At 45.0% G+C, this 15,913-nt stretch overlaps 1 protein-coding gene across 2 annotated transcripts; it reads left to right on the top strand.

Moving 5' to 3' along the window:
- The first annotated feature begins 765 nt into the window (after positions 1-765).
- On the top strand, positions 766-13,425 carry LOC309566753 (uncharacterized protein). 2 transcript variants are annotated; one of them, XR_014225896.1, is made up of 4 exons: positions 766-872; positions 6,649-7,034; positions 11,622-12,682; positions 13,236-13,425. XR_014225896.1 is itself a non-coding variant. In XM_082272035.1 (3 exons), exons 1-3 carry the CDS (start codon positions 779-781, stop codon positions 11,742-11,744), a joined length of 603 nt encoding a protein of 200 aa, XP_082128161.1. In that variant the 5' UTR covers positions 766-778; the 3' UTR covers positions 11,745-13,425. The 2 variants fall into 2 exon arrangements, 1 of the variants encoding a protein (XP_082128161.1); XM_082272035.1 differs by having other exon boundaries at positions 11,622-13,425.
- The last annotated feature ends 2,488 nt before the right edge of the window (positions 13,426-15,913 follow it).

Here is a 15,913-nt window from a genome sequence, read left to right as displayed (position 1 = left end):
ATAGGTGGCACGGGGGGGGGGGCAGTACTTATGGGCACTGGTAGGTGGCATTGGTGGACACTGATGAGGCAGCACTGATGGGCACTGATAGATGGCACTGATGGACGCTAATAGGTGGCACTGGTAGTGGACACTGATAGGCAGCACTGATAGATGGCACAGATGATGAGGCACTGATGGGCACTGACAGGCAGCACTGATAGGTAGCACTGATGGGCACAGCTTAGCAGTACTTATGGGCACTGGTAGGTGGCACTGATGAGGCGGCAGTGGCTCTCCATGTGTGGGGCCGATGTCTATTTACATAAGCCGGTAATCGGCTGTCAGTGTGAGGGGGGGAAAAAAGCCGATTACCAGCTTCTGTTTACATTACGTGATCAGCTCTCATTGGCTGACAGTTGATCACGTGGTAAGGGGGGTGGGATCCCATGGACTCGCTGATCACAGAGCGTGCCGCCTCCACCCTGCAGGGGGCGCGCAAGCAGCACGAGCAAGGGAGGACGTACATGGACATCTTCCAATTTAGGCCCCCACTGTAGCTGTCTTTCAGCTATAGGGTGGGGGCGAGAAGGTTAATGATTGGGCTATCCCTATTCTGGGGGGGGGGGGGGGGGCATCTCTATTCTGGGGGGAGGGCATCTCTATTCTGGGGGGGGCATCTCTATTCTGGGGGGGGGATCTCTATTCTGGGGTTTAATGGGGAGGAAAGAAATAAAAGTATTAATGTCTTACTTTCTACTATAGGAAAAACGGATTTAGCAAGCACATAGAAACTGCAATGAAGCTACAAGAATCTCCCCTGATAAATCCTCCCACCAATCACAACCGAAACAGTGAAGCCCTCGTCCTCAGCCTCAATCTGGAAAATAATCGTAAGTCAAGGCGGCTTGTGTTTAGTGGATAAAGATGATGGGGGGAGGGGCAGTGGTATCGATCTTTGCACCTTTTTGCACTGTTCAGGTGATGTGTAATGTTCTTGCCTCTGCACCCTCCCCCGCAGCCATTGTGATGCCAGGTTGTCTCACTATTGCTGCCTTCAAAAAAATTGTAGCAAAGTGGGAATCCAGCAACAAGCGTAAGACTTCTTGAATTAGTTGCAATGTATGGGGGGGGGGGGGGTAAGAACTCGGGGTGACGGCTCACATACTTCTGTCACTTCTGTCATGGCAGCTTTGCTGTGATCACACGTCTTCAAAGAGAAGTATGAGTTGTTTTTTTTTAATCCTACTTACCTAGGTGGATGCACCGTCAGTCCAATGCTGCATCTGTCCCCCCACCGGCTCTAAGACCGAGAACGGAGCGATCAAATATTGCTGATCACTAGGTTCTCAGTGCTCCATCAGCAGAGAGCTGGTGACTGTCAGTGACCAGCTCTCTCCTCTGCCCCTACCCCCTCCCGGCTCACTGGAGTGTTAGGCTGTGGAGGGGGAGAGGCCGGCTCAGGCTCTCAGCGGCTCACTGGAGTGTTAGGCTGTGGAGGGGGAGAGGCCGGCTCAGGCTCTCAGCGGCTCACTGGAGTGTTAGGCTGTGCAGGGGGATAGGCCGGCTCAGGCTCTTAGCGGCCCACTGGAGTTTTAGGCTATGCAGGGGGAGCGGTAGAGGCTGGCTCAGGCTCTCAGCAGCTCACTGGAGTGTTAGGCTGTGCAAGGGGAGAGGCTGGCTCAGGCTCTCAGTGGCTCACTGGAGTGTTAGGCTGTGCAGGGGGAGAGACTGGCTCAGGCTCTCAGCGGCTCACTGGAGTGTTAGGCTGTGGAGGGGGAGAGGCAGGCGCAGGCTCTCAGCGGCTCACTGGAGTGTTAGGCTGTGCAGGGGGAGCGGGAGAGGCTGGCTCAGGCTCTTAGCGGCTCACTGGAGTGTTAGGCTGTGCAAGGGGAGAGGCTGACTCAGGCTCTCAGCAGCTCACTGGAATGTTAGGCTGTGCAGGAGGAGAGGCTGGCTCAGGCTCTCAGTGGCTCACTGGAGTGTTAGGCTATGCAGGGGGAGCGGGAGAGGCTGGCTCAGGCTCTCAGCGCCTCACTGGAGTGTTAGGCTATGCAGGGGGAGCGGGAGAGGCTGGCTCAGGCTCTCAGCGGCTCACTGGAGTGTTAGGCTATGCAGGGGGAGAGACTGGCTCAGGCTCTCAGCGGCTCACTGGAGTGTTAGGCTGTGCAGGGGGGAGAGGCTGGCTCAGGCTCTCAGCGGCTCACTGGAGTGTTAGGCTATGCAGGGGGAGCGGGAGAGGCCGGCTCAGGCTCTCAGCGGCTCACTGGAGTGTTAGGCTATGCAGGGGGAGCAGGAGAGGCTGGCTCAGGCTCTCAGCGGCTCACTGGAGTGTTAGGCTGTGCAGGGGGAGAGGCTGGCTCAGGCTCTCAGCGGCTCACTGGAGTGTTAGGCTGTGCAGGGGGAGCGGGAGAGGCTGGCTCAGGCTCTCAGCGGCTCACTGGAGTGTTAGGCTGGGCAGGGGGAGAGGCTGGCTCAGGCTCTCAGCGGCTCACTGGAGTTTTAGACTGTGCAGGGGGAGCCGGAGAGGCTGGCTCAGGTTCTCAGCGGCTCACTGAGCCAGGTTGCCCGGTCCAGGCTGTGGAAAGAGATGGTCAGCAGACAGGCGACACTCACAACATTAAATTACTTTTTTTTTTCATGTAAGCTCGGCAAAAATAACTGTGGTTTGTATTGTTATGAGGGTTCTTCAAAAAGTTTCCGCACTTTTTTTTAACTAGGTTTTATATATATAATTATATACAGTATCTCACAAAAGTGAGTACACCCCTCACATTTTTTTTTTTGTAAATATTTTATTCTATCTTTTCATGTGACAACACTGAATAAATTACACTTTGCTACAATGTAAAGTAGTGAGTGTACAGCTTGTATAACAGTGTAAATTTGCTGTCCCCTCAAAATAATTCAACACACAGCCATTAATGTCTAAACCGCTGGCAACAAAAGTGAGTACACCCCTAAGTGACAATGTCCAAGTTGGACCCAAAGTGTCAATATTTTGTGTGGCCACCATTATTTTCCAGCACTGCCTTATCCCTCTTGGGCATGGAGTTCACCAAAGCTTCACAGGTTGCCACTGGAGTCCTCTTCCCCTCCTCCATGATGACATCACAGAGCTGGTGGATGTTAGAGACCTTACGCTCCTCCACCTTCCGTTTGAGGATGTCCTACAGATGCTCTGTAGGGTTTAGGTCTGGAGACATGCTTGGCCAGTCCATCACCTTTACCCTCTCCTTTAGCAAGGCAGTGGTCATCTTGGAGGTGTGTTTGGGGTGGTTATCATGTTGGCCCAGTCTCCGAAGGGAGGGGATCATGCTCTGCTTCAGGTGGCCATGTGTGGAAACTATTTGAAGTAAGGAGTTTACTATGACCATAGAGCGTCTTTAAGCTGTACCCCCCCCCCTTTTTTTCAGACCATTTGATGAGTTCGTTCAGGAGCCATGAATTAGACCTCAGCATGCAGGGCCGCTTTTCTCTACAGGTCCTAATGGAAAAGCCTACTCCCTACAAGCCTACTGGGAGGCAGCTTTTTCCTTGGGGCCTATGGTGAATGGACTGTGCATGCACAGTAAATGGAGAAGAGCACTGTAGCACCAACTGGTTTAGGCAATGGCTCTTGGACCAACTCACCCGCTGAATAAGGGTAAATACTGTATTAAGGTTTGAACAGGTGGGGGGTGGAAAGGGTTAGTTTGGATTTAGCCATTTAAAAGTATAGTTACCTTTTAAACTATGAGGTCTTCACATTTTTATACCAATCAACCTTGGCGTAGTCAATCAGATTGCAATGCATGCGGCAAGTTTAAGACGGTAAATATAAAGTGTGCAGGGTCGCTTAATTGCAGTCGCCTATAGAATCAACAAAAGGTTTAGCAAGCCTCCATGAAATATCATTTCACCTTTTCCTGCATGAATGGCAAGATGTATAATATAATCTCCGATGTTACCTGCTCCTAAACCAACTTGATTGCTGAGTGCCTCTTAAGGATCTCAATGGACATGTTAAGGAGTGCCTTTGGTACGGTTGATTTGGGACACTTTGCAAGCTATGATTCTCAAGCTTCTTAAGGATCCCAATGGACATGTTAAGGTCATTGACTGAACAACCCAGAGCATGAAGTCAGCGACCTTCACATCGCTTCTCTTTGAAGGTACCAATATCTAGATGTGATGCAAGAGTGGATACAGCACCTGATGTGGTCACTGTTAAGACCCTCTTATTGGGACCACCTTCAAAGTCACTCCGTGATCCCCTTAAACATGTCTGATGTGTGTGTGATAGCGCTGAACCAGTAGAAGTGAGAATTGGCTCTGATGGATATACAGTGAAGTGCGTCTTCCTTCAAAGAAGCTCCTATTCACCTGCCTCTCCAGCTGTCCTTTCCCAGTGCTGTTAGGAGACAATAACCTTAATGTAGGTCCTCTAACGCATTCCATCATGATTCTGATAACCTCTACTGCTCAAACCCTGAAGAAGGGAGGCTCTTCCTCTGAAACACGTTGGCCATTTGTTGCTCTTAACCAGTAAATGTTTCTAAAAGGTCTTTAATTGATATGAACTTTTATACTAGGTGCTCCTCAGTACCCATCCAAAAGTTTCTCCTTAAATGTAAAGACTGAATGACCATTTACTGATCAATACACCCAAGAGGAGTCATCTTGACCATTAAAGCACAATTCAGTATTACCATATGAAGTAAAGCTACTTACATGCCGATGGACTTTCCATGCTGAACTTAACCAATGAGAATTTAGATTATCAGTTATTCAATATGTAACTTTTAGCAGTTCTAGGATGTGTTGTGTGACTTTGGAACACTGCCTCCAGATGGAACCTTTTGAAGTAGCCTGGCTTCAAGATCAAGGCTTCTACGTTTGGGGAAAAAGAGAAAGGATCCAAGAAAAACCTTTGCCGATTTGATGGTGAGAAGAGCTCGAATGGACTGATCTACCAGCCAGAAGTCCTGAAGGTTTTGCTCTCTTTCGTATTTCAAGCCTGTTGTCCTGAGTCTTGAAGGTTCTGCTACCATTTCATGCCCCCTACAGTCTTTTATCTTGTATGACACCAGTGGCTGTGATTTGACTCCTGGGGAAGCAAGGCACTGCCCTGTTCTGCACTTGTGGGGATTATATCGTATTTTGGGATCTTGAAATTAAGCCTCGTGTTTAGGCCCTGCTTCTTTGTGCATACCTGCTCCCATGGCAATTCCAGGAGGGCAGATTGAGTTAGGGTGTCTGTTGTGTTCTGAGGAGCTGAACAACAGAGGAAGCTAAAAAAACGAAGAGAACAACGCTAAAGCAAGTGACGGGTGTCAATCAATTCATATCTGCAGCTTTCTTGAGTTAACAGCTGGACACCAAGCACTTTGCTCAACCTAGCCTCATAGTAATGCCATGGTAATGTACAATAAGAATGCAAGCGTAGACATGACTAGTCTTGGCCTTTCGTTTTCAGGTTCAAAAAATACGCTACAGTCTTCATCCTTTAAAGAACCAAGTATACCATCTGCATGTTCTGCTAGTTTCCTCAACTGCATTATGTCCACCATTCAGTGACTATTTGCCTTAAAAAGCAGCTCCACTAAGATGTATTTTGGATGGGTTGTGGCAGAGATCTGTCCCTGCCAGGTCTTTACTGCTGATCAGGACCTCCCAGAGAGTTCTCTGCATTTGAAGGAATTTTAATCCACTAGTGGGCAAATGATTTAGCAATTATGGGCTGGGGCGCCCTTTAACGTATGTTTACCAAGGCTGGTGACAGTAGTGGCATAGTCTGTCATGGCTTTGGTAGGAAGGGATAGCATTAAAAAAAGGGCTGGAGATCAAACCCTGACTCATCCCACCAAAAGACACATTTGGGTGGTGTTAAAAGAGCAGTTCAGCATTTAAAAAAAAAAACCATATATACTCACCTAGGTGGATGCAGCATGAATCCGATTCTGCACCTGTCCCCGCCGGCTCTGTAGTGAGAACTGAGCGATCAAACACAGCTTATTGGTCAGTTCTCCCCTCCGCTCGGAGCAGAGACTCATGACTGTCAGTCGGCCACTCTCTGCTCTCCCCTCCAGCGCTTGCTGGAGTGCTGGGCTGTGGAGGGGGCAGGAGGGGCTGGCTCAGGTTCTCAGCGGCTCGCTGGGAGCTTGAGCCAGGTGTCTATCCAGGCTTTTGGGCAGATCCCGACCATATGGTCAGGATCTTTTCAGAGCCTGGACCGGCTTTCTGATGTCAGCTGAAAATGGATCACAGGACTGCAGAACAAACTGCATTCCTGTGATCCATAGGAGAAGTACGAAGGTAGTAGACATGCAAAGGGGTTTGTTTAGAACTGAATTTTTAAGGTGGTCTTGGACAGTTTGGGGCTGAATTTGGGCTACTTACCATTTCAGCTTTCTATTTCAAAGTTTTTTTTGCATGTTGTAGATAGAAAAATGTGGAACATTGTCCCAGGTAGAGTATAGGAGGCCAGCGGGTATAGGGTCCCTTGCAAAATGCACTGGGATCACCTTGCATAAACAACCTTATCCAAATGTGGGAGGGTAGCGACCGAATTTTGACTTCAACTTTCTTCCTGCCCTGTAGTCCTACCTCTTTGCCTTCACCATTAATGTAAAACACACATTTGTATGCTAATCGTATTATTAAATTATTTATTTTCTCCACGTGCAGCTGGCAACCTTGTCCTGGTAGATGACTTTGTGAAGAAACACCGAGATGACATAATACGTCCATCAGACAGCGAAGCCGTGAAGGACATGTACATTCGCATCTGTGGACTGGACGGCACAATATACTCGGGTGAACAGTATACGCTTGAGAGCTGGGAAGAGCTTTACCTTCCAGAACCAACCAAAATGGAAGTCTTTGGCGTTCTGGAGAGCTCAGAAGGCATGGCTCCATTCCCACAATGGATAGTTCTTGTGGGAGAAGATGGACATGTATATGGCTATGAAGATGAAAAGATTTATCTTTTTGCCGACAGTCTTAAAAAGCTTGTGGAAGATGGCATTAAAACTGACACACACTATGACTACCCAGATGACATCAGCGATGAGGTATAGTATAACACGTTCATATACTGTCTGCTGCTCTCTAGATTCTTTAACCTGGCCACAAATTTGTTGTTGAATATTTACAGATTGTCAACAAGGAGTAAATTAGTTTTAAAATGTGCTCTCACTGACCCCTGTAGCTGCAGCTACTGTGGAGCAGTTCATCCTCAAATTTCACAGCAGAAACACTGAAGGTATTAAAGTTGGCTTTCTCAGCTGTTCAGCTCTCCCAGAGCATGTATTCTGTGTTTACATTAGAAATTGGAAGGCTACAGGGTCATTGCTGGAAGGGGAAGCCATGTCACTGCTCGGAGAAGGAAGAAGGGGGAGCTGAGCTGCTGGGAGGGAAATCATGGGGAGCTGAGCTGCTGGGATTGGGAGCTGAGCTGGGGAAGGGGTTAGGGGGTATCAAGCTGAGCTGCTGAGTCACAGCTGAGAGGGCAGGGTCACTGCTGGGGAATAGGTACCAGGGGGAGCTGAGCTGCTGAGTCAATGCTGAAGTGGTTGGTATTGCAATGAGCTGAGCTACTAAGTCACAGTTGGGAAGGGGGTGCAGAGTTGTTGGATCAATACTGGGATGGAAACTGAGCTGCGGAAAAAAGGACATAAATCCCTTCAGTGCTTCTGTTGTGAACTGCGAGGATTAAATGCTCCATAATGCCTGCAGCTACAGAGGTTAGTGAGGGCATGTTTTAAAACTTGTTAAGAAAATGTATTGTTGAATGTTCATAGCCTGGCTACAGGTTCACTGTAAGATCATTCATAGAGGCTCCCTAGAAAAGTTTTACCATTTGGGAAGAAGAGTGGCTGCCAGGGAACTCACATTTTCAAGAGCAGTGCAGCATTGGAGTAAACCAGGCATCTTCAAACATTCTAAATAAAGGGCTAGTTTACTGCCCTTCAGACTTTAGGGTGGTGGCCGGACTGTGGCCATTTGGAGTAGAAAAGGTCCTGATGTCAGTGGGAAAAAGCAATGCCCCATCTTTGGTGTCAGTGGGAGGAACTGTAACCCGTCATTGGTGTCATTGGGCCCCATTGTTGATGCCATTGGGAGAAATTGTTCCCCGTTGTTCGTGTCATTGGGAGGAATTGTGCCCCTTCATTGGTGTCATTGGGAGGAATTCTGCCCCTTCATTGGACCCATTGTTGGTGGAACTGAAAGAAATTTTGCCCTGTTTTTGACATTGGAAAGAATTGTGCCTTATTGGTGTCATTGGGAGGAATTGTGTCCCTTCATTGGTGTCATTGGGAGGAATTGTGTCCCTTCATTGGTGTCATTGCTCCCCATTGTAGGTGTTATAGGGAGAAATTGTGTCCCGTTGTTGATGTTAGTGGAAGGAATAGTGCTCCATAGTTGGTGTCAGTGGAAGGAGTAGTGCTCAATAGTTGGTGTCAGTTGAAGGAATAGCACTCCACAGTTGGTGTCAGTTGAAGGAGTAGTGCTCCATAGTTGGTGTCAGTGGAAGGAGTAGTGCTCCATAGTTGGTGTCAGTGGAAGGAATAGTGCTCCATAGTTGGTGTCAGTGGAAGGAGTAGTGCTCCATAGTTGGTGTCAGTGGAAGGAATAGTGCTCCATAGTTGGTGTCAATGGAAGGAGTAGTGCTCCATAGTTGGTGTCAGTGGAAGGAGTAGTGCTCCATAGTTGGTGTCAGTGGAAGGAGTAGTGCTCCATAGTTGGTGTCAGTGGAAGGAATAGTGCTCCATAGTTGGTGTCAATGGAAGGAATAGTGCTCAATAGTTGGTGTCAGTTGAAGCAGTAGTGCTCCATAGTTGGTGTCAATGGAAGGAATAGTGCTCAATAGTTGGTGTCAGTGGAAGGAATAGTGCTCCATAGTTGGTGTCAGTGGAAGGAATAGTGCTCCATAGTGGGTGTCAGTGGAAGGAATAGTGCTCCATAGTTGGTGTCAGTGGAAGGAATAGTGCTCAATAGTTGGTGTCAGTTGAAGCAGTAGTGCTCCATAGTTTGTGTCAATGGAAGGAATAGTGCTCCATAGTTGGTGTCAGTGGAAGGAGTAGTGCTCCATAGTTGGTGTCAGTGGAAGGAATAGTGCTCCATAGTTGGTGTCTGTGGAAGGAATAGTGCTCCATAGTTAGTGTCAGTGGAAGGAATAGTGCTCCATAGTTGGTGTCAGTGGAAGGAGTAGTGCTCCGTAGTAGTTGGTGTCAGTGGAAGGAATAGTGCTCCGTAGTAGTTGGTGTCAGTGGAAGGAATAGTGCTCCATAGTTGGTGTCAGTGGAAGGAATAGTGCTCCATAGTTGGTGTCAGTGGGAGGAATGGTGCCCCATCATTGGTGTCAATGGGGAGAATTATGCCCGATCGTTGATATCGGTGGATGAAATGGTGCCCCAAGGGCCAGATAAAAGCAAGCAAAGGGCCGCATCTGGCCCCCCAGGCATATACTTTGTATATACAAGGCAGAGGTGGGGGACTTGAGTCACCTGACTTGACTTAAGTCCCCAGTTTGAGGACTTGAGAGTTGCTTGACTAAAATTAATAAAAGACTCGACTTGACTTTGACTTGGTATTCATGACTTGAGACTTCAGTTGGACTTGAGACATATGACTCAAAATGACTTTACTTTTTAAAGTTATTAAATATTTGCATTTTCTCTAGATGTGTTAACGCAAAATGAATGTGCCTATTATGTTTCTGACACCACAGTCACTTAAAACACCTCAGTGTGTTCTAATTTTTAGGACACGCTGTAACAATGGAAATACTTAACATGTTTTTAGTGACTGTGGTGTTGATAATCGGACGAAGGATTTTGAGCTGTTTGGGCATTCAAAGTGTTTCTTTAATATGCCAAGAAAAAAGCACTAAGCAGTTTTGTTAATGTTGAAAATAAAACAAAACCTTTCCTGACCACTGACTTTTAACTGATTTAAAGGTGAAAATTGGGGTAGATCAGTATTTTGACTTGATTTGTGACTTGACCAAAATAAATGACTTGACTTGACTTGCTATTCTCCACAGTAACATGGGACTTGCTTGAGACTTGAAGGTTAAGACTTGAGACTTGCTTGTGACTTTCACATGTGTGACTTACTCCCATGTCTGACACAAGGTAAAAGAATGAAGGTGTTTGAACTATTATTGTGTGTTTATTGTATGCTTATTAATATTGTTATTGATTTATTTTTTTAAATGAGCTTTAGTTTGGTCTGGGTGTTTATGTGCATATATGTGTATGATTGTGTAGTTGGATTACTGGTAATTAGTATATTATATTTGAATTATTAATTACTGTATAACGTTATAGTGATGGGAATCTGAATAATATATTATTAATTATGGAGAAGGGGTGGGATTAAATAGGCTTGTACTTCTTCCCACTCCTTTTCGGATATGTAACCTAATTATTTTATTATAGTTTTCTTTTTTGTCTACTGCTAAATGATTACTACTTTTATTTTTATTTTTTTTTAATTCTTTTTATTTCAATATGTGCATAAAAACAAACATTCCAAACTTCCAAACTGTGATTGTTTTCCTTGCCATAAACAGCGTTTCTCTAAGCATTATCTTGTGATATCTAGACCATGTTATTTCATCTAATATACCCAGCAAACAGGTTTCTGGGGTCAAAGGTACAGACATATTCAGGACAGAGGATAATATTTGAATTATTTCCTGCCAGAATCTTGATATCACTGGACAATACTTTTATTTTTTATATGGTTGGTTTTTTTGTTTTTTTTTTACGAGTTCGAAATAAACTTAAAAATGCAAAGCATTAAATAATATAAATTTTGCCAATGCATACACATTAAAGTGACAGATCAGCTGTTTTTTGTCCCCTTACAGTTACTACTTTTATTTTTTTTAATTCTTTTTATTTCAATATGTGCATAAAACGAACATTCCGAATGTCCTTTCAACAAAAGGACAAAACAATATTAAATAATAAAAAATTATACAATATCCAAATAATTATCTGTTTACTTAGTATTCATAATCTCTTTATGCCAATGTATATCCATTTAGCTTACTTGATTGCTGTTGTCCTGGTGTGCCCCAACCCCTTGCTCCATTGCAATCATAGATTTATTACCTCATCATACTATGTGCATGCCTCTATATCCTCTTGGTTATCTCATTATATTCAACCTTTGGTTAATGTTGATTGACACCAATTATCCCAAATTTTATAATATTTCGTTGAGCATCCTCTATGCATATACAATACTTTTTCAAATGGTAAAATCTGATTTACCGCTCTTATCCAGTTCTTAACAGCAGGGGGGTTCACCTGAATCCACTTAACTGTGATTGTTTTCCTTGCCATAAACAGCATTATCTTGTGATATCTAGACCATGTTATTTCATCTAATATACCCAGAAAACAGGTTTCTGGGGTCAAAGGTACAGGCATATTCAGGACAGAGGATAATATTTGAATTATTTCCTGCCAGAATCTTGATATCACTGGACAATACTTTTATTTTTTATATGGTTGTTTTTTGTTTTGTTTGTTTTTTTTTACGAGTTCAAAATAAACTTAAAAATGCAAAGCATTAAATAATATAAATGTTGCCCATGCATACACATTAAAGTGACACATCAGCTGTATTTTGTCCCCTTACAGGAAGAAGAAGTCCTTCAGAAAGATGAAGAGATTCAGAAACTAAGACAGAAGACAGATGAATTCATTAACAGTAAAGCAGATAGCTTTAACAGATTTATGGAATTCATGAATCTTAAGGTATAGCAGCTGCTAACCGGAGAAAAAGTCAAAGAACTTTGATAGCTGTACACAAAACAATTGTGCTTGGTCAATTCAGCTAACGGTTACCGAAGATACGTCTTCTGAAATCCTCTTTGGAAAAATCCATCCCTATAATTGGGAATTGCTGATGTCTTTTCCTGCTTTTACATGAGTTTCCTGAAAAATGTCAAATATGAATGCACATCTGATAGCTTTTACCTTTTTATGGTGTAGACCATGTCCAGGCCTTTATTGGCCAAACTTGAGCTCTTTTCTGCACAGTTTCAGTCAGTCTTGGTCACCCGCTCCAAATGAGGAGGCTGTTGAAAATTTTGCCTGTCGTGAGTATACATTTTTCAAGAGTGTCAAATCCAGGCAATTTGGGACCAGCAAACACAGGTTTGGGTCCCACCAAAGTCAGGGGAAGGTGGCAGAACCCTGCAGGAACAGCCAAGTTGAGATCCAGGAGATAAAACACATTTTGGGTAGACTGTGTGTTTTCAGGGGAGCAGTGGCAAGCAAAGTCGGGTAGGAAGCCTAAAGCTGGTAAGATGCCAGGATGAACAAAAAAAAAAAAGGGCAGGACTAGATTCACATAAACCATAGTCAGATGTGGTGCCAGCATTTGTAGCTTGAAGTGAAAAAAAAAGTCTCCCGATGACCACACATCCATACCATCCCTGAGATCAGAAGTAAGGGGCAAGCTCAGCCTGGACTCCAACCAGGCCACACCCCCAATGCGTTTGACTCTGCCCCTCTGAGCTTAGTCATGAGGATCTTGGCCAGGTCAGAATTTGTGGAACCAAGGCAGAATTACTCAGGTACCAGGGACACAAGATGAGAATTCAAAAGGAATTGGGGGCTACAATAATTTCTCACCCTTATGTGGAAGCCTGACTGGCCAATTGCTCTCTGAGAGCAAACCAAAGCTCAAACCAAATGTCCAGTACTGCAGAAGCATCTCATCAGATTGGACCATGTCCACTGCCAGGATCCCTAGTAGCAGCCACCATGGTTAGGAGTAGTGCAGGATTATATGCCAGAGGTTTAAGAGCTTGCAACTGCAAACTGCTTTATCAAATGCAGAGCTCATAAATGAGCCTGGGAGTTCAGGGACTGACTTTCTAAATGGAAAAAAAAAAGGGGGGGGCGCAAGAATAGATTCACATAATCCATAGTCAGATGTGGTGCAAGCATTTGTAGCTTGAAGTGAAAAAAAAAAAGTCTCCCGATGACCACACATCCATATCATCCCTGAGATCAGAAGTAAGTGGCAACCTCAGCCTGGACTCCCAACCAGGTCACGCCCCCAACGCATTTCGCTCTGCCCCTCTGAGCTTAGTCATGAGGATCATGGCCAGGCCAGCATTTGTGGAACCAAGGCAGAATTACTCAGGTACCAGGGACACAAAATGAGAATTCAAAAGGAGTTGGGGGCCACAATAATTTCTCACCCTTATGTGAAAGCCTAACTGGCCAATTGCTCTCTGAGAGCAAACCAAAAGCAGAAGCATCTGATTGATCAGATTGGACCGTGTCCAGTGCCAGGATCCTTAGTAGCAGCTACCATGGTGAGGAGTAGTGCAGGATTATATGCCAGAGGTTTAAGAGCTTGTAACTGCAGGCTTATCAAATGCAGAGCTCATAAATGAGCCTGGGAGTTCAGGGACTGACTTACTGAATGAACTGTGCAGCAAAGGTGAACACATCCTTTGTAAAGAGCTCATACCTGAAGAAGGAAATGCCTTAAAATGGGCTTCCGTTCTTCTCTTTAAAGGGCTTCTCCAGAAAGTCCTGATCTGCGGATCAGTAGTAGAAGGGTGTGGTGATGAAAAGGACATTTGCCTCTGCTACGGAGATGTCCGATTTAGGAGCACTGGTAACATGTATGGGTGCATTCCCTGCTAAGAAGGTGTGTAGAGCAGGGGGTTGCATGTGTGCCAGCAACCAGCACTTGGAGGATGAACTGCTCTCTTTGAATAACTCAACAACTTGTTGAATTCCTTCGACATCTATGGGGCTGATGTAGAATTCACATTTTCCAGTACCAGCCCTTGGGCGATACCTCTGTAGTGGAGGCACATCCTCACACTCTCCCACCCCTGATATACAGATCAGGTTTTTCTAGAGTTGCCCTGAAATGGACCCAGATGCCTTGTTTTTATACCAGTTGCCATCTGCTGCTGGGATACAGACATCATGCTGCACAAAGAACCAATGCGGCATGATGTCTACATCCCATCAGCAGATGGCAACAGTTTGGAAAGCAAATAACGTGGGTCAGTTTTCAGACTAATCACTGATTTAGTGCAGAAATCAAATATGATGTACTTATATCTGTGAAAGTCCACCTTTATCTACTTTTAAAGGTCTTCTCTAGAAAGTCCTGATCTTTGGGTCAGTAGTAGAAGGGTGTAGTGATGTAAAGAACATTTGCCTCTGCTACAGAGATGTTCGATTTAGGAGCACTGGTACCAAGTACGGGTGAATCCCCTGCTAAGAAAGTGTGTAGAGCAGGGGGTTGCACTTGGAGGATGAGCAGCTCTCTTTGTATAACTCAACAACTTATTGAAATCCTTCAACATCTATGGGGCTGACGTCAAATTCACATTTTCCAGTACCAGCCCTTGGGCGATACCTCTGTAGTGGAGGCACATCATCAGACTCTCCTACCCCTGATATACAGATCAGGTTTTTCTAGTGTTGCCCTAAAATGGACCCAGATGCCTTGTTTTTATACCAGTTGCCATCTGCTGCTGTGATACAGACATCATGCCGCATAAAGAACCAATGCGGCATGATGTCTACATCCCATTCGCAGATGGCAACAGTTTGGAAAGCAGATAACTTGGGTCAGTTTTCAGACTAATCACTGATTTAGTGCAGAAATTAAATATGATGTACTTATGTCTGTGAAAGTCCACCTTTATCTACTTTTAAAGGTCTTCTCTAGAAAGTCCTGATCTTTGGGTCAGTAGTAGAAGGGTGTAGTGATGTAAAGAACATTTGCCTCTGCTACAGAGATGTCCGATTTAGGAGCACTGGTACCAAGTACGGGTGCATCCCTTGCTAAAAAAGCGTGTAGAGCAGGGGGTTGCACTTGGAGGATGAACTGCTCTCTTTGTATAACTCAACAACTTGTTGAAATCCTTCAACATCTATGGGGCTGACGTCAAATTCACATTTTCCAGTACCAGCCCTTGGGCGATACCTCTGTAGTGGAGGCCCATCATCACACTCTCCATACCCCTGATATACAGATCAGGCTTTTCTAGAGTTGCCCTGAAATGGACCCAGATGCCTTGTTTTTATACCAGTTGCCATCTGCTGCTGGGATACAGACATCATGCAGCACAAAGAACCAATGGGGCATGATGTCTACATCCCATCAGCAGATGGCAACGGGCGTCTTGGGTCCATTTTCAGACTTATCACTGATTATGAGCAGATCTCAATAAAGATGTTCTTCTGTCTGTGAAAGTCTTCCTTTTATCCAGGTAGTAGTTGTTGGGTCACATTCAACTGGAAGTGATCTGTAAAGTGGAAGGCCTTTTGTAGCTTCTCCAAGCCAACCAGAAGTTGAACAAATGGCTTGGAAAATGTAGAAAATGTCTTCAACGTTGCAGAACATGTCCAGTTGAATGCGACCAACTACTACTAGCTAACGATGTACATGATGCAGTAACCAATAACCATCTCCTTTAGCTAATTGCTGTTTGGTATATGGACCATTATTGTGTTACTGCCATTTGCACATCATCATTGCTTTTGTGCCGTTAATACACCATTTGTGTAGATACAGTCACTGCAAAAGAAACTGGTTCTAGGGCCCAGCCCAGTTTGTAATATGCTGCTGGAATGGAACCTTTGAAGCCGTTTAATTTAAACTAGAAACATTTTCATCCCCCTTGACTTGGGAAGTAAGATGGACTAGTTAATTGGTCTGCTTTGAATTGTACTTTGTTGGCATTTCAGTGCAGTACTTCAGGTGGGTTCAGTCACTGGATGAGTTTTCCCTATGTGTTCTGGTCCAGACTGAGGACAAGACCTGGAATTTTTTAAATGGTGGTCCCTCACCAATGCTTTGCCGGACTGGCATCTATCTGAAGAATTGTGCACATCTTCTGCCCAAATCCTTTCTGGAATGTAATGAAAATTTTGAAAAATACTAA

The sequence above is a fragment of the Pelophylax lessonae genome, assembly GCF_965119305.1.
Source record: "Pelophylax lessonae genome assembly, chromosome: 11".
Lineage (NCBI taxonomy): Eukaryota > Metazoa > Chordata > Amphibia > Anura > Ranidae > Pelophylax > Pelophylax lessonae.
This window is presented reverse-complemented; position numbering and strand designations above follow the sequence as displayed.

Coding starts and splice junctions, on each gene's coding strand:
- LOC309566753 (XM_082272035.1), top strand. CDS start 779: ATGAAGCTACAAGAATCTCCCCTGATAAATCCTCCCACCAATCACAAC. Junction 873..6,648: donor CCTCAATCTGGAAAATAATC/GTAAGTCAAGGC, acceptor CTCCACGTGCAG/CTGGCAACCTTGTCCTGGTA. Junction 7,035..11,621: donor CAGATGACATCAGCGATGAG/GTATAGTATAAC, acceptor GTCCCCTTACAG/GAAGAAGAAGTCCTTCAGAA.